At 40.1% G+C, this 26,172-nt stretch overlaps 1 protein-coding gene across 9 annotated transcripts in view; it reads left to right on the top strand.

Moving 5' to 3' along the window:
• The window catches only part of dlg1b (discs large MAGUK scaffold protein 1b), a 408,802-nt gene that overhangs the window by 287,871 nt on the left and 94,759 nt on the right, over positions 1–26,172 (top strand). For all 9 annotated transcript variants that reach the window (XM_084328063.1, XM_084328064.1, XM_084328060.1 and 6 more), the window contains 2 exons: positions 7,350–7,486; positions 8,399–8,543. In XM_084328063.1, coding sequence (XP_084184189.1) covers positions 7,350–7,486; positions 8,399–8,543 — 282 coding nt within the window. The remainder of the gene's footprint in view (positions 1–7,349; positions 7,487–8,398; positions 8,544–26,172) is intronic.

Genomic DNA, 26,172 nt, shown 5'->3' with positions numbered 1-26,172 from the left:
ATTTATGGCTGCCAATGGAACTGGTGATGATATGACTGCTGACAAAAGCAGCAGGATGAATTCTGAAGTGTTTCAGGGCAATATTATCTACTCATATTCAGCCAAATGTTTCAGAACTGATTAGATGGCATTTCACAGTGCAGATGGACAATGACCTGAAGCATACTGCAAACACAATCAAATAGTTGTTTTTAATGCAAAGAAGTGGAATGTTATGCAATGGCCAAGTCAATCACCTGACCTGAATCCAATTGAGCATGCATTTCACTCACTGAAGACAAACATTAAGGTAAAATGCCCCAAGAACAAGCAGGAACTGAAGACACTTGGGATAAAACCCAATGTCTGGTGATGTCTATGGACTTCATGCCCTGGAAATGATTTGCAACCAAGTATTAAAATGTACCATTTTATTTATGGATTGTTAGTTTGTCCAATTACTTTTGGTCTCTTAAAAAGAAGGGTGCGCATGTAGAAACCTTTGTAATTCCTGATTTGTTCACCTGATTTGGATGTAAATACCCTAAAATTCAAGCTGAATGTCTGCACTTAAAGCACATCTTGACGTTTTGTATTCTACATCTTGTAACCATTGTAACATGGAAATTATGTGGATGTGTCTTATATTTCTCTTTGCCAAGTAGCTTTAGTGAAGTCACCCAGGGGCCTCATGGTTATTCAGACAAGAGCCCTGGCATGAGAACAAAGTTTCGGTCTCCAAGGAAACATGCTTAAATGTGCTTTTGCTGGTGTTTTTTCGTTTTTGCTTTTGTTTCTTACACTTAAGTTTTATTCTCCCTGATTTATGCTGATGTTAAAGGGATATTTCTACACTTAAGTAGAACTTGTCAAGTTTCTGCAGTCTTACCTCTATCTAAGTGCATCTATATAAGTCATCCTCTGTCAACACCACCATTCCTCATACTTTTGACTCAGAATTGTCTATTTTATTGAAATCTGTACAGCAGTAGTTTGTTTATACTTCAGACGTATGATATTTAGACGTGGTCCCCAAAATGAATGAATGGAAGGGAATGAGGACCCTGACACCTAGGAGGAATGATGGTGTTGATAGAGGATGATCGCAGTGGTCGCTAACTTACTTGTAGATTACTTTAGATACAGGTAAGACTGCTGATTTCTTTACAAGTTCTTCTAAAGTGAAATGTGCCAGTCCAGTGTTTGTCATGCCTTTTCAAATAATGCCTGTCCTTGCAGGTGTATGTTGATAATAATTATGCCTGTCCTTGCAGGTGTATGTTGATGATAATAATAATGCCTGTCCTTGAATAGAATAGAAATACGTTTATTATCCCTGTGGGAAATTTGACAAAAAATGCAGGTGTATGTTGATCATATTAATGCCTGTCCTTGCAGGTGTATGTTGATCATATTAATGCCTGTCCTTGCAGGTGTATGTTGATGATAATAATAATGCCTGTCCTTGCAGGTGTATGTTGATAATATTAATGCCTGTCCTTGCAGGTGTATGTTGATGATAATAATAATGCCTGTCCTTGCAGGTGTATGTTGATAATATTAATGCCTGTCCTTGCAGGTGTATGTTGATAATAATAATGCCTGTCCTTGCAGGTGTATGTTGATGATAATAATAATGCCTGTCCTTGCAGGTGTATGTTGATAATATTAAGGGGAGACACTGCAGGTGAATAGGGTAAAAAAATTAACTGATAGATATCACAATGAAACTTCCCCAGTTGATTACTTATATTAAGACAAGACTTTTTTGTATTACAAGTTTTCTGAAATAGTATGTTTAAATATGCAAATGAGGTATGATCTACTTAAATATGCACTAATTTGCATATAATTCCAGGACAGAAATCTGAACATTGGATAAAGCCATTTTCAAAATTATAGTTTCATTTTGTTGACATATTAGAGCCAAAGGTTATTACAGAGGGGATTTTGGATATCTCTTTTTATCACTCCATAAATCAGAAAATACTCCATTCAGTCAATTTTTATGGTAAAATTCCATATTTCGCCATGTTTTTAGGAATAAAATGTGATATAAATCAGGGTATGAATGCGATATCAACAAACCCTTCTGTAAATACCTTCAGAACATAGATATGAATAGAACTGGAAGGTTTTGTGTATGTGAGTGCTACTGAAGTGGAGATTTCTGGCTCAGAGTATGAGGAAAAACTCTTAAAACTCATTTTTGGGAAAACGCCTTCAAAGTTCTGTATTGTAAAATGTCATACTTCTTTTTTTTAAACAGATATTTACAAACACAATACCTAATCAAACCATTAGTAATAGACAACCTAAACACATGCCTGATAACTGAATAATAATAATAATAATGATGTTATTGAACTGAACAGAACTACACACAGGCTACAAACAGTGTAGTACAGTGTAGTACCCCCTAATAGGCAAAAAATATTTGAATAGATATCACTATGAAACTTTCCCAATTTGTTATGTACATATAAACTAAGAAAAAATATATTGCAAGTTTTCTGAAATGTATGTTTATATATGCAAATGAGGCACTTCTCCATTAACACTTTGAGTGCCGGGACACGTCTTTTCACGTCTTTGCTGGCCATGCTAAAGTTGCCGGGGGACGCTGTACAGCGTCCTTATATCAATATTTCAAAAATCTGCGATCGGATTCATAATGTCCCTCCGCTGGCCTGAGATCCACCAGCAGGACCCACTGAGCTCTCTGGCGGTTCAGGAACGCCATCTGGTGGCCGATCGGCGCAATCGCCAAAACAGGATGTTGAATAGAGGTTGTCATGACGACCGTAGTACTTCCGGGCGCTCGCTATGGTTCATGTGACTCTGGCTCGTCACGCTACACGGTGATCGATTGCCAATAACTCGATAAACAACATGATTTGGACGTATATACCATTATACAAGCTGGAGATGGACCGGGTAAAAATATATCCCATAATGATAAAATTTCTACTCGACGATGATCGCCCAACGGCGCGCGGAGACTGGGGTGAGTTTCAGCGTGTAACGTTACCTTCTTCGATAATAACTGATATTATCAACATTTGACCCACATTAGATGATTGGTATAACGCTGCCCACGGAATTATAAACGCCCCCTCGCCCATCCGGTCAACATCAGATGACGTGTAGTAACTTCTAGAAGTACGTCTAGTTGGAATTTTTTATATCGCGCTGATTGCCATCAAACTGTATTTCATCATCAATATAATGCATTTGGGGCTATATATCACGTTCTGGAGAAAGCTGCAGAAAGAGATGAAAACATACTTATACATTAGACCAGGGGTGGCCAACCCGCGGCTCGCGAGCCGCATGCGGCTCTTTGCCCGTCGATGTGCGGCTCTTCCATCCATAAATTTTTTTTTTTTTTTTTTTTTTTTACTTTTTTTTTTGTATGTCACTCATTCCATAAGGACGTAGAATAAACATTTACAATTTTTTTTTAAATGGTCCATTTGCATGTTCTTGGTATCTGAATCTAGGGACATATATGGATCAGTGTCAGAAATAGTGTGTCTGTTACTAGGCTTGAGTAAATTGTAATGAACCAAAGGAGAATATCAATTCTATTTAAAAAAAAAATTATCTTTGACTGTAAATAACACCATGCTAAAATTGACCAGACCTGAAAAATCTAAGCAAATGAATAAAGGGAAGATGATTAAACAGAAGGTTTTGTAGATACAGTACTGAATTCTGCCATCTTTTTTATAATGTAAATTTCTCCACCATTTTTCATCATATTGCAACACCGTTTTTTGCAAGACATTCACAGAAAGGTAGAGAAACTAACTGCGTTCTGTTTTATGGCAATAACGTTCAGGTTTGTGGGAGATAATCCCAAAAAATAAGAGAAATTAAAAAGTAAATCCAGAAGTCAGATGATTGACAGGGGCTGGTGTGAGCTGGGTAGGGTAGTTTTTCGAAATTTGAAAGCCCTGAGTCTCTTCCTTCAAAAGACTACACTCACTTTTGGCTGTGCCACTTCCTCCTGTCAATATGCGCCGGTTTCCGACTCAATGCCCTGAGATTTCTATAATCTTATATTTCACTAATAACAGTTAAAATAATTGGTAAACAAACATAATGCTGAAAATATACACTTTTACTGTATATCTCGGGCTTAAGAGGTTAACCCTGTGAGGCCCAAATTAAAAAGAAATTAGCAACTTCAGAGGGTGGGACATATAAACACATTTACTATCAAATAGCATTGTGAGGCTGAACAACAGGACCAATTGACTATACATGTGCTTAAAGGGGAACTATCTTATAAATGGCTTTTTTCAGTGTTTACCATTGTTTCTTAGCTATGTGGACTTATATTAATAGGATATATGTCTCTAATTCTCATATTGGCGAATTCTTCCAATTCTCCTCTCACAATATTCACCCTCACTGAACTGAGTCATCTGAAAATGTGCATATCTGTGATGTCAGAGATTTCTCAGCTGCATAATAATGTGGCAGTTGATGTGGCAGTTGGCACCAGGCCACACAGTGGTTGGAGCCCAGCCTCAAAACGGCTTAAGATCTTGAGGTAGAAAAATGCGGTTTTTAGTACTTGATTAGAAATACAAAACAATGAATTTTTTTTGAAAAAAACCTAGGTGTTCCATAGACTCACAGGAATTGTGTAAAAGTGCCCAAATAGTGAAAGAAATTGTAAAATAGTTCCCCTTTAAAAATTTTTAAATAAACATTATTTTTTTAAATGGCTAAAAGTGATTTTGTAATTTTGCAACCGTGGGTCTCACAGGGTACTTTTAACCCTGTGAGGCCCAAATAAAAAAGACATTAGCAACTTCAGAGGCCAGAGGGTGAGACCTATAAACACATGAAGGGTGCCGTGACTGAAAAAAAAGGTTGAGAAACGCTGGTATATGGTGTGGCTCTTTGTGGTACCACAGTCATTTTTTTGTGGCTCTTAGTCTCTGACTGGTTGGCCACCCCTGCATTAGACCATACTTTACTATGAATATGTGAATGAAAAAGTTTAACGTTGCTACACAATGAACAATACATATAGGACTTTGAATGGGCCCTAATAATGGCAATGTAGCAATAGAATTTAAAAAGTTATAGCCCTGCAAAGAAGGGGACTTTCTCCATAGACAAATAGCGCTGGCAATCTATGGTATATCATTAATTTAACCTTAGGCAACCAAAGTGTTAAATATGTGCACATTTATGGATGCAATAAGGCAAAATGATGTAAAATAAACAACTAAATGTGTGTTATTGACGTTTTATTGTCACTAGTTTCATAGAAGACATGTTTAGGAAGCAAAATATAACAAAATCTCAAAATCAACAAAAAAAGTATATTTGACTATTCACCTGCAGTGTCTCGCCTTAATGCCTGTCCTTGCAGGTGTATGTTGATGATAATAATAATGCCTGTCCTTGCAGGTGTATGTTGATAATATGAATGCCTGTCCTTGCAGGTGTATGTTGATGATAATAATAATGCCTGTCCTTGCAGGTCTATGTTGATATACATTCTTAATGCTAGTAAAACTTAATGTATGCTGTTTTCTAGAGCCAGAAACATTGAATATTATTGTGTACACATAAGGGTTGGGCATCGTTTGGATTTGAACGATTCCGATTCTCCATTTCTGTTCTAAACAATTCTCGATTCTGATTCTTTGAGGTGCAGGTCAAAACAGGTCACAGCTTATTTCGCAGGAGATTTTTTATTTTTTTGTTGAAAAATCCTTTATTTTTTTCATACTATTCACATTGTCAGTTGACTTGATACAGTTTAATTTGGTTGCTGTACTGTAACTAGGGTAGGGCTGGGCGATATGGAAAAAAATCATATCGCGATAACGATATGATAATTTTATTTTATTTCTCGATATCGATAATTATCGAATTGTTATAAGTATATATAAAAAAAAAAAAAAAAAAATGTTTAACAACAGATGTATGTTTATTTTGCAGCAATTCTTTGTCATTGCCGCCATCTTTAGTGTTACATCCCCTCACACTCCAGTTCTCAGGCTGCAGCTGGTTTAAAAGCTAAAGTAAACCGGCTTCTCTGCTGGCTGTGGCTCCAGAGGAGTTGAACAGTTCTGGCTCTGCTAGTTTATTTTTGATCTTTTGGCGCTTTTTTGGTGGACAAACCACCGCACATGTGCACTGTGACTCGTGACTGGAGTCTAGTTCTGCTAGCACACATAGCCTACTGTGTACAGACGGTTTCAAAATGTATTTTAAATTAGAAAGCAAACAAAATAAATGGACAAGAGAAAAAGAAATCTGAATTTGGTCAGTATTGTCATTTGGACAAGCAAAGCCATTACTTTAAGTTGCAGGCAAGAAAGACAAGTCTGTCCACTGTCTCTGGTTTTAAAACTGCCCTGTTGCAGGTAAACAAAATAATAATAATAAAAAAAAAAACGATTTTTCGATTTTTTTTTTTTATTTCGATATTCGATATCGATTATTAAAATATATCGCCATATTTATCGTTATCGTTATATCGCCCAGCCCTAAACTAGGGTATTCAATTATGTAACTTCAAACTTCAATAACTGTAAAACAGAAAAGGCACATACTGTATGTACATGAAACTCTTAACTTAATACTTAATAAACTGAAACCTGCTGAAATAACATTGCAAGTTGGCAGCAGTCTAAAAAACAAAGAGCTGCAGCCCAGGTGGGTGTTGAGATATGAAGCAAAATAAAACAAAGTCATGTGACAAATTAATAATTATATATGTATATATATATGTATATGTATATTATGTATATATAATTTTTTATGGACTCTGTCTATCACTCTGCCCTCAGATTCATTACTAATGATAGATACGACACTCATCACTGTGTCCTTTATGAGATGGTTGGCTGGCCCTCTCTGATGGAGAGGTGCAACAAACACTGGTATTTGTTATTTTTAAGGCCCCTATTGGTAATCTACCTCCTTATACTACATCCATTATTGGAATAGAACTTTGAAACCTATGGAACCCGTTTTAGTGACTGGCTGGTCCTTAAGGTCCCCCTAGGTTTGCTTGGAACAGAGTAAATCTGTATTTTGCTATGATGCCCCTCTAGCTCATGGAATGAACTCCAACCGTCCATAAAGCTTGAGATTCTCTCCTCTGTTGCAGAGTTTAAAACCTTGATCTCCAACCTTTGTCAATCAAGTTGTACGTGTTTTAATTGATCTGTCATCTTTGCTTTTTGCAAAGCCTGCACGTTTGTTTGTCTTATTGTCATGACAATCTCACAATCTCCAATTATGATTTTATATAGAAACAGTTGCCAATGTAACTCCCACCTCTCTGCAAGCTTTTGTATGTTGATAATAATCAGACGGCTCTCTTCCTGCAGGTCTGGGCTTCAGTATAGCAGGGGGAGTGGGAAACCAACACATCCCTGGGGACAATAGCATCTATGTCACCAAGATCATCGAAGGAGGAGCCGCACACAAAGACGGAAGGCTACAGATAGGAGACAAACTTCTGGCTGTAAGACCACTTGTCTTATAAAGTGCCTTCGGAGAGTATTCAGCCTCCTTCACTTTCCACATTTTGTGTTGTAGAATTAAAAAAGGATTGGATTAAAAATAAATGTTGCCATCAATCTATACACGTTTATTACAATTTAAATACATATAAATCTGTATTTAAATATGGATACAAATAAGATCTTTGTACTGCATGCAAAAAAGCAACATGTTTTTAGCCCAAATGTGTTCTCACATTCCATTATAAACTGTATACCAAGAAGGGGGTAATAGAGTGCTTTCAGGAGCTGAAATTGAGACGTGGATTGAGAAATCATGATTTCTATAGATATCTCCAAATACGTCATTATTATTTAAATCAAACCATTACAAAATATCATAAGTATATCTATAAGGTATATATATACAAGCTATTCATAGCAGCATACAATTCGGAACCGTGTAGAAGGATTATAGAGAAAGTATATAATGGATTACAGAAATGGATGACTACAGCATATATCAAGGAGAAGTGGGAACAGGAAGCACATTTTACTACGATAGAAGAATGGGGGAAAATGCCAACTTTCAGACTTCAGGGTATTCATAGACAAACAATGTTAGCAATCTGTTCTGCATGTTTTTCCATTGGGTTTATCTCTTTTTCTGGAGGGGAAACCCTTGCGAGCACGGGGAGAACATGCAAACTCCACACAGAAAGGCCCGGGAGACACCTGGTCCCCAAGCAGGAACCACCATATATCAAGTCTATAAAACAACAAAATGTGGAAAAAAGTGAAAAGGGCTGAATGCTTTCCGAAGGCATTGTATGTGTGCGTGTGTGTTCTTGTCCAAATGGATAATCTGACCATACCGGAGCATTCTTTTCGGCACAGATCTTGTAAACTGTATTCCCCCGTCTCGTGCCATGTAGGTGAACAGTGCTTGCCTTGAGGAAGTGAGCCACGAGCACGCCGTGACTGCCTTGAAGAACACCCCCGACGTGGTCTACTTGAAAGTGGCTAAACCCAACAGTGTCTTCATGAGTGACAGCTTCGCTCCGCCTGACATCACCAACTGTGAGTGGTCGCTCCGCTTTTGTCTCGCTACAGCGTTGTCTCTCCCAGCCCACACATAGCGGGCGGGTCTAACCACTGCAGCTTCCTCCATAGCATATAACCACAGAACCTCGACATAACTCACTGCAGATTTGTATTGCATCTCATCTAGTGAAGCAGAAAACATTCAAAGTATCGCAAAAACAAAGTAACAATCATGAAATGCTGAAGTTTTTCCTTGTTGATTTTGAGCCCAAATATTGCATCAACATGAAGTAGACTTAGACTTTATTGTCCCCAAGGGGAAATTCCTTTTCACATCACTGTACTCATCAGACAACAGCACATACAACATCATATCAAAACGGTATATACAACAGCACACCATAACAACATTTGTTTAAAGGAACACGCCAACATTTTGGGAAATTAGCTTACTGTCTTCTCCAGAGAGAGACAAGAAGATTGATACCAGTTTCCTCTCTGTGCGTTCAGTAGAAAGCTATCTGGCTGCACGTTAGCCTAGTTTAGCACAATGAATGGAAGCGGGCATGACCGCTTCCATTCATTGTGCTAAGCTAGGCTAACGTGCAGCCAGATAGCGAGGAAACTGGTATCTATCTTCTTGTCTCTCTCTGGAGAAGACGATAAGCTAATTTCCCAAAATGTTGGCGTATTCCTTTAAGGCGGCTACGGCTACTGGGATCAGGTTTTTCCCAAAGCGGAAAAGCAGGTTCCCCTTCTGTACCCCAGGGTTCTGTACCTGCACCCGGAGGGCAGTAGGGTAAGGTAGTGATTGAGTGAGTGTGTGATGTCCTGTTCTATTGATTTTGCAATGCGTGCAATGGCCTATTGTTTAGGTCTGTGAGGTTGCGTGTTGGTTTTGCGTATGAGTTTGGCCCGTTAGTAACGGATAGCATGTTAAAGAAGCAGGTGGAACAGTACAGTAGGATGGACTGAATAATGCTCTTTTACAATAGTAGGAGGAGATGGGGGTTAACATAGAGCTTACGGATGACTGATGGTTCCTTTTTTTGTTTGTCATTTGTGTGCTGGTTGAAGCTGTGTTTATTGTCCAGTGCCACTCAGAGGTAGGGGTGTAACGGTACACAAAAACCACTGTTCGGTACGTACCTCGGTTTTGAAGTCACGGTTCACGGTTAATTTTGGTACAGTTGGGGAAAGTTTACAGAACGTGGCTTTCCATGTTCCACTCCAGGGTGGCGTAGTGTGCAGTTACTGTTAAGTAGGGCTGTCAACGAATATTCTTTATTCTATATTCAAATGAATAATCGACTTGTATAAAAAAAAAAATAATAATACATAAAAAAAAATAAAACATACATTCAATTGTAAAATAATATTAGCTAATAAAATAACTCAACTTCGATTGAGATAGGAGATGCTATTCCATGCTAAACATCGCCCCTTTCCAAAAGTATTTTTTCCTAGATCGCGAGATATGACGTGTTATAATTAGTGCTGTCAAACGATTAAAATATTTAACTCGATTAATCGCATGATTGTCCATAGTTAACTCGCGATTAATCGCAAATTAATCGCATTTTTTTTTTTTACCTTAAACGGATCTTTTTCAAGTTCCAAGTTTTAATACTCTTATTAACATGCAAGTCAACAAATGCTTGCTTTATGCAGCCATTTAACACAAAAGGATGACCCTCATGCATTGCAAATTTGCATCAAATTCAAAACAGAGTGATGCACAAAATAACTTTAAAATAATAATTTAAAACAATGAATAAAGTGTGCATGAAATAATAGGGGAAAGAAAACGTTAGGAACTTGTTACATTCACACACACAAGGGCTGATTAATCACACACCCCCCTCTCTCCCTCACACACACACTCTCCCAGCTCTCTTTCTCTCTTGCCCCTTCCTCATCTCTCTCACCCCCCTCTCTCTCTATATCTCACACACACACACACACACACACACACACACACACACACACACACACACACACACACACACACACACACACACACACACACACACACTTCAGAAACAAACATAGTATCAATGAGAGCATCAATAATACACCTGAGTGAAGTCTAGTAAAAAAAAAAAAAAAAAAAAGTTTTAGTTAATCTTGAGTTAAAAAAATTAGTGGCATTAATAGAATCGGGAGTTAACGCGTTAATATCGCGTTAAATTTGACAGCCTTAGTTATAATGCATTATGCCCAAAATCGTTTGGGTTGCTCGCCTGAAACTCTAAATATTTCCAAATCAAAGGTATAGGGCTGACCTTCGATTATTTTTTTTGGAATTCGAAGCTTCGGGGCCAAGATTCGATTTTAATTCGAAGTTATAAATCTTTTATTTTTGTCAGTGCTGTAAAGTTTAAACCTTTTTAAATCTTAGACAAACTAAACACTTTGCTTTCATGAAATATTGTAAGCCGTCATTTGAGGCTTTATAAAAGCAGCACAATGAACGCAAATCTGTCAGTGCTGAGTCCGACCTCATCTTAAATAACAAACAGCATTGCTTGCTGTAGTTAACCGTTTCGGGGCCAACCACGTATACATTGAGTGCCACGCCCCTTTGACCATATATGGGCTAGAGCAGGGGTTCCCAAAGTCGGGGTCGCGACCCACAGGAGGGTCGCGAGCCGCCGCGGGGGTCGCCAGATGATTTCAATTTTTTTTTTTTATAATAATAATCCAAATTTTTTTATAAAAATAAAATATTTTTTTGCAGTCAGGCCACTGAACTTAGAAGCAGGCCAGGACAGTGTGTCTAGTTGCAGCAGCGCAATCGTTCGATAACCTAGGTGGGGAACAACCAGGAGATCACTGCAACTCACACAAGTTGGAGAACTATCTCTCTCTCTCTCTCTCTCTCTTGCTCTCACACACACACACAAAAGGAGCCGCATGTGATTGACAACCCTTACAAAAAACTGTTGTTGCTAATCATTGACACATGCTAGCCTGTAATAATCCCCCCCAGAAAAATCGACTTTGCATTTGATATATTGCAAATATATGCCATCACACACACTGGCATTTAAAGGGTTAGAATTATAAAATTAATATGTGGTGTTATGATCAGGGCTGAAGTTGAATAAAAGATTGTATTATTTTCAATCTGACATTACAAAAAAACTGAAAATCCATCAAAATCAGTGTTGTTGCTAATCATACATATGCTAGCCTGTTTTTTAACAATAATTTGTGATGCCATCACAAACACTGGCATTTAAAGGGTACATATAAAAAAAAATGCCTTCACCAGAATGCAGGAAATGAAGTCTTTGTTACAAGAAATGTTCTGGTGGGGGACCCCCAGACCCCCTGCTTAAAAAGTGGCCTGACTGGGGCTATATTTTGCACTATATTTCCTGGCCTGAATGATTTCCCCAGTCCGGCCCTGGTTAAAAGCCACCAATGATTATTAGTGTGTGTGCATTTGAACGTGTGCATGTTTCAACCATACATTTCCATTTATAAAAAAAATATGAATTTTTTTATTTTTTTACCTCCTATAATAGTGGGGGTTGCGGCTCTCTGACCCCGTTATTTTTGGGTCGCGGCCTGAAAAGTTTGGGAACTCCTGGGCTAGAGTGCCAGCACTGAAGTCAATGGGAGGTCGGGGACATTTGCGAAGGCTTAAACTATATCTTAAATTATGGCTATGGATCTAAAACACCCCTCGCTTATCAATGACTTGCTTGCAGTCAACATGTACTGTAGTCGCGAGTTAGCACGACTAATCTCGTCGTTGGCACTCAATGTGTTAAAGGGCCAACCATATATATATATACTTTATTGACTCGTTTTTGCTTTTATTCCATTTTAATATCTTACTCAATGTCACAGAGCTGTATGTTGGCTGGAAAATGCTTTTGGGATTCGGAAAAGTGCCGTACCAGCCAGATCCTGGTAGTGGCGCTGTCTCGAGAATGGAGTAATCCTTGTTGCAGACGGTGTGTAACTTTTTTTTCATTCCGGGTAAATCTTTCTGTTAGCCTGAAGCTATGGCTTCAACCGATCGCCTCGAATACTTATTGCGACGCCGAATTCAGTATGCAGTAAAGGAATATAGCATCAGCCAATAGACATATCGATCTATCAGATGGCGATCAATAACTGGGAAATTATTTTTGGAATCCAACCGTCCACAGGTAAGAGCGATTTGACGTCAATTTCAGCCTGATCGGGCCTTGTTCTAATAGCCAACCACCCGGTCAGCGTATGTTGTTGTAATAACGAATGCCGTTATTGGTAATCAATAATCAGAAACGACTTTCCCCCCCCCCCTTTCATGTATTCATGGTGGACCATAATACCGATCATATGCATTTAGATTTTTAGCTCTAGCTTGTGTAGGGCCGTAACGCCAATCGATTTAACATTATTAGCTTAGCGCCCTATAACTAGCTTTGCAGGAATTACCCGATATAACGTTCGTATTCACGACGCTATAAAATGGGAACGTATTGATGAAAAAATTATTTCTTTATGGCATATTGAAGGGAAGGTTTATACTGTCAATTGACAATGACAATGGACACATAGCAATAATATAAAATATAGATTTAGCTCTACAAACAACGTCACGCAGAGTGAAACCTTGTTATGAGAAGCTGGCCTCAGAGTGAGATTAGATGGCCCGCAATGGCCAGGAATGTGTTAACAAAGAGAGGTAGAGTTGATTTAGCAAAAAGGAAAAAAATATGTATTATTATTATTATTTTTTTAATATATTCGAATTTTATTTTCATATTCGAATCCCATGCCCATCGAACGAAGCTTCGAAGTATTTAAGACAGCCCTAATATCAGTGTTAATTTTGTCAACGAAATTGATGACGAAAGATCTTCGTCAACAAAGCTTTTTCCCGCGACGACAACGAGACGTGACGTCACGTTATTGAAAAGCATGTGATGCTAACGTCACTAAATTATTAATTAAATATCGTTGACCACAACTGAGGACACAAAAATGTAGTTTACAAAAACCATGATGAATTCTCTCTTAATTTATGTTGACTAAAACAAGATGAGACAAAATAATTATAACTTTTAGAATAAGTCACGTTATTATTTCAGCATTTTCCGTTTCCGGCTTAAGCTCAGCAGCGTTTATGGCTAAAAGCCAAGCTACATAACATACGTGAGGCTAAAAACGTGTCCCAGGTCTCTCGTGACTACAGCTTATACCAATAACCATGAACGGAATCTGCTACTCTCTCAACACTCCTGCGGCAGCCGAACAGTTCTACCAAAAGAACATAGCATTTAAGTCGACAGCGGCTGAGAGGATGGCTAGGCTAATAGCCTGGGAGTCGGGACCTATATCCCAGACACAGACTTGCTCTCTTTCATCTGTGTACACCCACTACTATCAACATTACACATGGATACAACAAGGACAAGACCACGTTCACTTAAAAAGGTAATGTTGGTATGAAGAAAAGAAAAAACAGACTAGTACTAACACTGAGATTGACCCTGCTATAAGTTATGAATCCCTTTAGCGCTTGAAGTGCACTAAAACATCGTAATGACTTTTTCTTTTTTATATGATGTTGGGTACATGCTCAGTAGAGTTAGAATGCTCCCAGTCTTAGGGGCTATGATATTTTGTTACCACACTGTATGCACATAGAAGTGCGGTGGCCAGACCCGCAAGGCCAATTTAATTCAGTTGGCATTTGAGAAGGACTTAACAATGAGTGGAGGGGCAGTGTTTTAAGAAGATTTCACTCTGTCCCCAAACGCCGCTTGCCGCTCTATTAATGATGGTGAGTAGCCTGTGGAGGAAGTTTGTTTGCTTTTTTTTTTAAATTTTTTTTAAACTTAAATCTTTATTCAACATTTATGGACATACAACATAACATTCATATTGACATACATAGCTTATCGGCATACATATACGGGTACATTCTTGAAATTAAATATAAACATACAATAAAAGAACACTGTTAAACAGACATACCGTACTTTTCGGACTATAAGCCGCGGCTTTTTTCCCCATTTTTCGACCCTGCGGCTTATATAACGGTGCGGCTTATATGTGGACAAAACTCGAAAATCGAAATATTGCTTTTTTTACTGCATTGAAATGTTATTTATCTGTTCCCTTATTTGCTAAACTTAATACAACTTGTAAATGAGTTAATGTTATTTGTCCGACAGTATTGTGTCCCAATGGGAGTCATTCTCTGTAGAGGTGGGAACTTAAAGCTCAATATAAGAACGGCCATGCACCACCACCACTCACAGAATCGAGAAAGAGCAATCAATCTGTCAATTCTTTCCGTGTCCGGGCCGGGTGAGGTTTCCTGTGTTGAGTCAAATTAAGCCGCAGGCTCCACTCCTTACATATGGTAATTAAACATTAAAACACATGCGGCTTATAGTCCAGTGCGGCTTATACATGTACACATCATTCAATTTAGCTGCTGCGGCTTATAGTCAGGTGCGGCTTATAGTGCGAAAAGTACGGTAAATGATAAAGTACAAATAAAAAACATACAACAATTGTCATACCCGTTAGAAATAAAAAAGGAAAAACTAACTAAAACAAAGGTGTGTGACACGGGTTCAGAGACCCTCCTTAAACCTCTTTCCTCCTTTACCCTTCGCCCTCTTGTGTTGCATTTGGTTCCTCCTCTGTGATGTCGTTTTCGTTCCCCTTATACTCCTCCCACTTTCCCCATCTTTCCCCAAATTTCTCTTCCTGTAGCCTCAGCATGTGTGTTATCCTCTCCATATCCTGTATCTCCTCTACTATTCCTACCCATTGTGCTATTGTCGGCGGGTCTTCCTTGTACCACAGTCTCGTTATTGCTTTTCTGGCCGATATCAACATTATCTTTATTAAATATTTGTCCCCCCCTTGTATTCCCTCGTGTGTCAGGTCCCCTAAGTAAAGCACCAGTCCTGTTTGTGGTAACCCGTATCCTAATATTCTGATCATTGCCTCCCCTATCTCCTCCCAATACCCCTTCAGCTTCTGACATCCCCAGAATATGTGTGTGTGATTTGCCCCCTCCTTCCCACACATCCTCCAGCATGCTCTTTGTGTTGGTGCATATTTTCCCTTCAACTCTGGGGTTATAAAGAATCTGATTATGTTTTTCCATCCAAACTCTTTCCACATCCTCGATCCTGTTGTTGAATGTTGCACCTCGCATATGTTCCCCCATTCCTTCCCTGTTATTTCTATCTCTAGTTCTCTCTCCCATTTCTCCCTTATGTAATCGGTCGTGTGTCCCTTGCTGTTCATTATAGCCCGGTATATTGCTGATATTACTCTTCCTTGCCCCCCTTCGTATGCCCATACTATCATCTTGATTATTCCATTCTGTTCTTCGTCTTTGGCCCCCCTTATTTCTTTGTTGTAGTAGTCTCTAACCTGTAGATATCTGAAGTGGTCCCTGTTTTCTAGTCCAAATTTCTCCTTTAATTTTTGTAGTGTCTGCATTTCCCCCTTCTCTATCATTTTGCCTATCGCTGTTGCCCCCCCCCCCCCCCCCCCTCTCCCACCTTCTGAATCCATGGTCTAACCTCCCTGGTTTGAATCTCTTGTCATGTGCTACCCATCTCAGAACCCCTGACTGCTTCTCCAATTTGTGTGTTTTTACTACTCTGTTCCATATGGTCAAGGTGCATTTGGTGATTGGATCTAATAGTCCCTCTTTTTCTTTAAATAGTTCCCTATCTCCCACCAGAGCTTGTACCTTGTATCCCTCCCCTTCTTTTTCAATGTCTTTCCATCTTGCCTCATATCTGTCGTTACACCAGCACGTCACTGCTCTCAGTTGTGCTGCATAGTAATAATCTTGTAGGCTGGGTACTGCCATCCCTCCCTCTTCCTTTGGTAGTTGTAGTGTTTTATATCTGACCCGTGGTCTTCTCCCCGCCCATATGAACCTCGATATCAGTCTGTCCCACTCCCTGAATTGATTCTGTGGTATTTGTATCGGTAGTGACTGGAATAGGTACAGTAACCTTGATAGTATGTTCATTTTAATGACCTCTATTCTTGAATTGAAGTCCAAGGGCATTACTGTCCATCTCTCTAAGTCTCTCTTGATGTTCTGATTTATCTGTGTATAGTTCGCCTCAAACAGTTTCCCCACCCCTCTCGTGATGTTCACCCCTAAGTATTTAATCTTGTCCATGTCCCATCTTATCCCGTACTGTTCCCTAATTTCCGTCGTTGGGGTATAGTTCCATGCTAAGGTCTGTGTCTTTGTCACGTTTAGTTTGTATCCTGAGTAGTGGCCATATTCCTTCAGTAGATCCATCAGTGCCGGGAAGCTCTTGTCTGGTTGCCTCATGTATACTATCACGTCGTCCGCAAATAGGCCTAGTTTATATTCCGTTCCCTTTATCCTTACTCCCTTAATGTCCTCGGTCTGTCTGATCAGTTGTGCCAGTGGTTCTATGAAAACAGCGAAGAGCGTTGGTGAGAGACAACATCCCTGTCTGGTAGCCCTCTCTAATCTGATTCTATCCGTCAGGCTGCCATTCACCTTAACCCTCGCTGTCGGTTCTTGATATAGCGCCTTGATCATCTTCATCGCCCTCCCGTTCAGTCCGAACCTCATCAATGTTTTATATAAAAATGTCCAGCTCACAGTCACACTGTCGAATGCTTTTTCTGCATCTAGGCTAATCAGTACCGCGCTACCACCTTGTTTTTGTATCTCCTCTACTATGTGTAATGTCTTTCTCACGTTGTCCTGTGTCTGTCTCCCTTTAATAAATCCAGTTTGATCTTCATCTATAATGTCTGGCATAAACGTCTCAAATCTCTTTGATATTATCGATGTATACATCTTGTAATCCACGTTGAGTATGGACACAGGTCTGAAACTACTACATAATTCTCTATCCTTCCCTTCCTTCGGTATCGTGGTGATTATGGCTTCCTTCCACGAGGGGGGCATTTTGCCCTCCTCCATCGTGTGTCTGAACGCCGCCGCTAACATGGGTGCTAATTCCGTTCTAAATGTCTTGTAGAATTCCGATGGGAATCCGTCGCTCCCCGGAGATTTGTTGTTTTTAGCTCTACTAATTGCCTCTTCCAGTTCTCGTTCCGTAATTATTTTATTTAATTCTTCATTCTGTTCTTTCCCTATCGATGGTAACTCTAGCTTCTCCAGATATGCTTCTATTTCCTCTTCTCCCGCTGCTTTTGGCTGTGTGTATAGTTTCTCATAGTATTCTCTAAATGTCCTCTCTATTTCAGCTGGGTCTCTCAATATTTCATTAGTCTTTGTATCCCTTATTGTGTGTATCGTGTTCAACTTCTGTTGCGTCCTAATTCTCCTAGCCAACAGTCTGGTCGCTTTTGGTCCCCCTTCATAGTATGTTTGTTTCATGAACCTCGCTTTCTTTTCTATTTCCGTCAATAATTTCCTATTTATCCTGGCCTTTACTTCTTTGATTTCTCCGAGCGTTTCCTGTTCTTTTGATATCTGGTGTCTCCCCTCTAGCTTCTTCAGCTTCCCTATCAGGTTGTGATATGTCTCCGTTCTGGCCTTCTTCAGCATTGCTGTCTTCTCCATCAATTTCCCCCTTATCACCACCTTCAGTGTGTCCCATAGAATGTTCGGATCTACCGCCCGTTGTCATTTTCTTCCTTATACCTGGCTATCTCCTCCTTGATCTGACTCACCACCCCCTTGTTATTTAATATTCCTACATTTAGTCTCCAGATCGTGTTCCTCCGTCTCCCTTCTAGATCTACTGTCAGATATATGGCACTGTGATCCGATATGTCCGCTACTCCGATTCTGCTCTCCCGTACCCTGTAACTGTCCCCCGTCGTCATCAAAAAGTAGTCTATTCTCGCATATGTCACGTGCGGGTGTGAGTAATGTGTGTATTCCCTGTCCATGGCGTGCATCCCCCTCCAAACATCTGTAATTCCCATTTCCGTCATCTGAATATTCATATATCTACTGATTGGTGCCCCTCCTTTTCTAGTACTTGTGGTGTCTAGGTCGTGATTCAGTACTACATTAAAATCTCCCGCGCATATCAATATCCCTTCTAGTTCCATCACTATCATATCAAAAATGGTCTCATATAAATCCCTCTCTCTCTGGGGGTGCATAAACATTCACTAACGTAATCATTTGACCCTCCATTTTTCCCTTCACCAGAACAAACCTTCCCTCCTTGTATCTTACTTCCTTGATCAATTCAAATTTGACTGTTTTTGATTAACGTGATTACTCCTCTCCTCAGGTTCCGTTTAAAGGAACTATAGTATGCATTTTCATATCCAAATCTCTTCAGTTTCTCATGCTCCTGTGCTACCAAATGTGTCTCCTGCAGAAAAATCACTTCCATCTCACTTTTTTTACACTTCAACATCACTTTGCCCCTCTTTATCGTATTATTCATTCCATTAACGTTTAACGACATCATTTTTATACCTTTAACCATTGTCATCTTTCTTCTTCTTTCGTCTGTCAGTCCCCCCCATGTCACATTCATTCCCCCCTCCGGTTGTAGCCTCTGCTCTCTTCACCGAATACATATAATGATTAACATAAATAAAAAACATAAACTTTACATAAAGTGCTCCCAAGGCGTTCGGGGGGTCCCTGTGTCCCCCCCTGTCCCCTGCTGGTGGGTGAGGAGTAATTGCTCTCCTAGTGAGAGGCCTCCTCCTGACGGCTTGGGGGTTTGAAACCTTTACCCCCAACCGCTCGTCATATTTGTCCAGCCTTCTTACTGTTTTTATTGCTGTCGAGCTCATGGTCAAAAGCGCTCTGTCCTTCATTCTGATCAAAGACCCCCATTTCCTAGGTCCCTCCCTCTCAATGTGGCTCATATGTTCCAATGTCCCTCCTTCCTCCCAAACCCGTGTGTGGTGTCTTCTGTGTACCCCTTTTTACTTTCTTTTCCTCCCCTCTCTTTTCTATGTGATGTCCATAATCCCTTCCAACTGTGTTACTCGCAGCGTGTGTCTATGTATTTGTTTCAATGTGTTCTGTGTTCCGTCTATCATACCTAATTATATTACCATTTATTTCCTCCATCAGCATGTGTATTATGTGTCCATGTATACGTTATGTTCGTTCCTATATCCTGCCTCTACCTGGGAATGTGTGTTTATGTATATGTTATTTCAGTTTCTATATTTTGTCTCTATTTGGATAGTTTTTTCAATCTCTTGTGCGTGTACTCATCCGTTCGTCTCCTCCCGCCTCCTCTCCCCTCCTTCTCCGTCTCTGGCCTCCTCGTCCGTCTCCGCCTTCGGTCTGTCACTTCTCACCTCGGCCTTCTCCTCTCTCCTCCCTCCTCTCCCGGGTTTCGATCTCCTACTCTGGTCCATCTGCGTGCTTTCTCCAATCTCTGCTGCAGGCTCAGCGTCTGGCCCTCCTGTCCCCTTCCTTCTCCGTCCTCCGCCATCTGCATCCCCCGTCGCCTCATCTCCTCCGCCGCCTTCCGCGCCGTCGCGTTAGTTACCGTCCCTTCCTTCCAGTGAATCCTTAGCGAGGTCATGGGTGATTGGAATTTCATTCCGTTTTCTTTCAGAATTCTCTTCAGTCCCGCGTAGGACCTGCGTGTTATTGCTACCGCTGTCGAGTAATCATGATCAAATGACAGTCTTTTCCCTTAAATTTCTATCTTCTTGGTCCACACGGTTCTGAGTATCAATTCCTTAATCTCAAATCTCAGAAAGTTAATAATCACCGCCCTCGGAGGTCTGTCCGGTTTCGGTCTCGGAGCCAACGCCCTGTGGGCCCTCTGTATCTCCATTTTTTCCAGTCCCGTCTCCTCCAGTTGTTCCTTGATAAGCTTTTTCACATATTGGGTCACCGATTCCCCTTCGACTCCTTCTTTCAATCCCCATATTCTGATGTTATTTCTCCGTGACCTCCCCTCCATGTCCGATATCTTTGTCTCCATCTGTTCTTGTTTTTGAATCGCACACGTTAACACCTCGTGTATCTCTGTGTTCCATTCCTCCGTTTGCGCCGTTCTAGTCTGTACCTCTGTTACGTTTCTGTCCTGTTCCGCCATCTTCTCATCCACCCTTTTGAGTTCTGTATTCATTTCACCTCTGAAGTCCTCCTGTTCCTTCCTCAATTCCTCCCGTAACTTCCCAATATCATTTCTTATCGTGTCCGAGTTCAGTTTTATGGTCGCCTGCATCGTGTCCGAGTTCAATTTTATGGTCGCCAATATCCCGGCCTGCATGAGCACGGCCCATCCTGGCATTCCCTTGTCCGTCTCAGCCGAAACTCCCCCTTCCTCCGCCTGCCCCTTCTCGGTCTCGCCTCGGGGGTTCTGCTCCATCGAACTCTCCTCTTCCTGTGAGTCCTCCATTTCTCTTTCCTTCATAATTGTTTTCTCCTCCTTCCTTCTCGTTTGCATCTTCATTTTTAATCACTTTTCGGGTCTTTATTTCTCCGTTTTTCACTCTTTTGACCAGGAGCCTCACCGCATGTGTGCTACCCTTCCGCTCTCATACCGGAAGTCTTGTTTGCTTTTTTATGCACCTTATTTTTGTCAGTTCAGTTCAGTTTGTCAGTGAATTCAGAAGTGTTGAATAAATGGAGACTTTTCAAAGATATAGAATAGAATAGAAATGTATTATCCTGAGGGAAATTTGACTGCAAATCACTCAACATTAAACATTTAGACAGAACAAGTCACAAATAAGAATAACAAAACAAACGGCCTAAGAATAGAATAAAATGAAATAGAATAAAAATAGAATAAAAGATACAGTAAATAAATACAGTAAAAATATACTGAAGTCTACAGTAGGTGTAATATTGCACAGTGCTGTTTAAAAAGTAAGAGTCCAGGAAGATGGTAACTGTCACTCTGTGCTCAGTGATGCAGTGAGGCACAGTGATGCATTGTATAGTCTGATGGCTGTTGGAATGAAGGACTTCCTGTGCCGTTCAGTGCTGCATTTAGGTAGTGTGAGCCTATAACATGCTCCTCCTGTCAGCCAAGTCTGTGTATAGTGAGTGGGAGGGGTTTTCCCTGATGGCCTGGAGCTTAGCAATGGGCCTGGTCTACAAGATACACTACACGACCAAGGTACCCATGTACATGTCAAAATACTTCCCAAAGGTCAGTGAATACCACGATCACAACACCAGAGGGAGCTCCACAAATCATGTTAAACCCAGATTCGGTTCAAACAAGGGACTAAACACGTTTCGCAATTATGCCACATCAATGTGGAACGCCCTACCCAAAGCTGTAAAGGAATGTGAATCACTACCCACTTTATTTTTTTTTTATCCACTTTTTCAACGAAGGCCGGGAGATTGCGACCCCCTCTGCGTGCCCCCCTGTCTCCGGAGGTCTCGTAGTGGTGACCGGAGTGCCGGATGTCCCGCGATGATGTCGGGGAGTTCGCGACCCTCTCTGCGCCACCCCCTATCTCCCTGTCTCCGGCTGTCCCTGAGCAACGACCGGAGTGTTGAATGTCCCGTGACTAAGACGGGGAGGACGTGACCCTCTTTGCGCCGCCCCTGTGCCTCAAATAGATCCGCTATCAACTCTATCTTTAATCTTTCAAAATGTTCAGTTGCTATCGCTATTAGCTCCAGGGTTAGAAATTAACATTTTTTTTCAAGGGCTTTTTTTGCCCCCCTTAATTGATTTTCGGGGGCTTTTTTTTGTATTTCGGGGGCACTGAATTTTTATGATGAAAATTAACATAAGGATTATAAAACATTGTTGACACTTTTTTTTACAGTCTTCGTCCCTATGTTTGATAATGTAATGTTAATGTCTCCATATATAGGGCTCTACGCTAACCTTTTTCCCAAGGAGCACATGTGCTCCTAAATAAAATGTTAATAAATAAAATCTAAATAAAAATTTAGGAGCACACAAAGAAATTTAGGAGCACAGTGAAAATTGTTCAAGTAAATAATAAATTAACTATTTATCTCATGCATTATTATACTGTGCGTGTGCACACTATGAATTGAAAATGGGGGACCCTGATGTAAACAAGACGAAAGTCTTTCTCTGGTCTGCATCCCCTTAACTTGTGTGTATTGAGCTGTACTGTATTGTACCCATTCTGCAATCTGTTAATAAAGTTTTCAATCAATCAAACGCAAAGGATATCGGTTGTCAAGCTGCTTTTGTATGTTGTAGTGTTGTTATGATACCAACATTTTGACTTTGATACAGATAGGAAAGGTAATGGAATATATTATTAGATGACAGAACATTGAAAATTCTTTATACAATTATTTAATTCATTATGAAATAGAAATTCCGTTTTTGGGTGGAACGTTTGTTGCAAGGAGGGAGGAGGCGGGGACCGCTGCGTGTTACACACAACACGGAGAAATGGTCTAGCTGCTTCGGTGCGTCGTTAACGTTAACGTCGGAAGAAATTCCCCACTAAGCCATAAATTCAGAGCAGAGCAGTATCCTAATGACTTTTATGCTTCAGTCGATAAGGTGTTTTGCGAATTCTGTCAACATACCGTGGGGACTGGACCCGCAAAAACACGTGCGAATATCACTTCAAAAGCCATGTCAGCCGGATTCCTCTCTTTCTCCTCGTCTCTCTTTTACTCAAAATAAAAATGAATGGGCTTCATGGCTGGCTGATTTTTTTGCGTTGTCTGATTCTGAATGTATAACTTGCCTAAGCCGGTAACGTGACTTTGTTTTCGGGCGCTACTGTGATTGGACGTTTATGCGCCTTGTGTAATGTGGGACTATTATAACAGCGGAGCTGTTTTGTAATCGTCACTCGTCTCGAGTAAATGATTTTTCCGGGTGGCGCGCACACACATATTATTAGGGCCAAATACAAGGGAAATGCTCGCACTGTAGATCATATATATAATTATATATATAATTAGTAAACTGTCGGGGGCATTTTCTGCCCCCCTTAACTGATATTCGGGGGCATTTTGTCCATTTTCAAGGGCATTTTGCCCCGAGCCCCCGTTAATTTCGAACCCTGATTAGCTCTATCTTTAATTTTTCAAAATGTACAGTTGCTATTGCATGCACTCATCTGTGTTTCACCACACACATGAGTGCATGCTTACCAACTGTCCGTCTGCAACACTACTATCACCAACATCTAAGAAGGGAGATCCCCCCTTGAATGGCCCTTCTAAGGTTTCTCTCCTCCACACTGCCTGTGGAGCTTTTTTCCCTATTGTTAGGTTTTAGTGAGTTTTTCCTTACCTTCGCGTGGGGTATGTCTGGGAGTGCTTGCATTCTTTCATTTATTTGCATTCATCTAAAAAATGTTTGGACCCTATGGTGTTCTTGTTCTGTTCTTGACTTATTGTTATGTTGTCTTCTTGACTTGTTTAAAGAAGACCTGTACGGCCCATGGGGACATTAACGTGTGTTGTCGGGCCCTATAAATAAATTTGATTTGATTTGATTTGATTTTCTCCCATTTTCTATTTTTCTCCCATCCCAATTTTCGTATCATCCAATTCAACCCTCCCCTGTCTCGAACGCTGTTTCTTGCCTCCCACAAGCCGGCTGCAGTGTGGACTAAAGGCCTCTACATGCTACAGCAACTTCAAAGCAACTGCAACAAAACATCAGCGCGATTTCAACACGGTTGTTGCAGAGGGTCTTGTAGACTGTGTTGCGAGGATGTTGCGTACATCTCTCTCAAATCTAATCTGAAGAACCTTGCGCTGATGTTGCGTAGCAGTGATTGGTTGGTTAGCGAATGGGGGCGGGGCTGTCATAGAATAATATTGGTCCCGCAGGGAGGAATACCATCCTCCATTGTTGTAGCCAGCAAGCTATGCTATCAATATTAGCTAAATAATTAGCGTCATAGCTGGCCTTTTTCTGAAAACCCAAGCACATATTGTTCCATAGCATACGCCTTCAGTTGATCATTACAAATCCTCTCTTACCTTGACGATTAAAAAGCCTCCATAATTTAGTAAATAAAGCTGTAGCCAGCCAGCTAGCATTGATGCTATACAAAATGCTATCCACATTAGCTACATAGCTAACCAACTAAATACAATGGTATCCTGAGGTAACGTTAAATACAACGTTTACTAGTCGAAATGACTGGACACACACAGGAACAAGTTAAACATCAATCAATTAATTTATTCCAACAGGTAGTTTGAGCTGCATGTGAGCCGAGGTCTTTCTCTCCTCTCCATTGGAAACTAATGACGTTAGGTTAGCTCGAAAAAGCACAGAACCGGCCGACAAAAGTTAAGCTGCTAGCAACAGACACTATAATAGTTCCGGTCGGGGGATTTCAAAATAAAAGAGCGACGTCTAAAAGCACCGGAAATACGTTTATTTTGTACATTATCTAACGTTAACACAAACCTAAACTAACTTTAGATTAGTTTAGGTTCGTGTAACGTTAGATATTGTAAAAAATAAACGTATTTACCCCCCGCCCGGAAGTAAAAATGATGCTTATTTTTCTGCTTGTTATCAATGGGTTGGTCGAGAAGCGTCTCTACTTTTCGTAGCTCCATTTCTGCAGACCCCTCTCTGATTGGTTGAGCGAAGCCCCTCTCTGATTGGTTTAGCTCGTCATGCAGTAAAAGGCGGATGTAATGTTATCATATCAAGAAGATAAAAAGAAATGTACTACCAGATTCGCGTATAACGTTATTTTGCGTGACTTCGCGGTTTATTCATAACGTTATGCACATTTCACAACACAGCCAGCTGTCAGAAACTGTATATTACATTATATTATATAACATAACGTTATGTTATTTCGCGGTTTATTCACATAACGTTATTTCACGTGACAAGTTCAACTTGTTTACACTCCCCACTTACTGTAACTGTACCATGACGCACTCCCCACTTACTGTAACTGTACCATGTTCTACATATAACCTCATCTCATGCACCTTGTTGTGTATCCTGTTTATTTTTCCTCATTATTATATTCAGAGTTAATTATATTGTTTAGACTGTCTTTCTTCTATTATAACCCTGCCCATTTGATGTTCCCAAATCATATTCAGAAAGTATCACAGAGACTTCTATTGACCAAGGAATTTGTTATTATTAGTAAGACACAACATTTCAATCAAACATATAATAACATGTGTTTCATCATACCAACTGATCCTGGTGTGACAATACCTAACATTTAGATTAACCCAGTTAATGCCTTAACTAGACAGTTACAATGTAACATTTAGATTAACCCAGTTAATGCTTTAGAGTGACAGTTACAATGTAACATTTAGATTAACAACACCGTTAATGCCTAACTAGACAGTTACAATATAACATTTAGATTAACACAGTTAATGCCTAACTAGACAGTTACAATATAACATTTAGATTAATTAACCCAGTTAATGCCTTAAGAGAGAGAGGCTGGTGGTCAAGTCAAGTCAAGAGTTTTATTTGTCACGGCATACAAGTTTACAATGAAATGCGGGTGGTCTTGCCCGCAACGATGTGCATAATACAATAGTAATAACATATAATAGAATCCAATAGAACGACATTGTGCAATAAAACAAGTAAACAGAGTAGGGCATATCGGTATATGTACATAAGTTATTTACAGAGCATGGTAGGACATGCTAGGTCCTGTCAATAGAACGACATTGTGCAATAAAACAAGTAAACAGAGTAGGGCATATCGGTATATGTACATAAGTTATTTACAGAGCATGGTA

The sequence above is a fragment of the Notolepis coatsorum genome, assembly GCF_963971535.1.
Source record: "Notolepis coatsorum genome assembly, chromosome: 13".
NCBI classification, from domain to species: domain Eukaryota; kingdom Metazoa; phylum Chordata; class Actinopteri; order Aulopiformes; family Paralepididae; genus Notolepis; species Notolepis coatsorum.
This window is presented reverse-complemented; position numbering and strand designations above follow the sequence as displayed.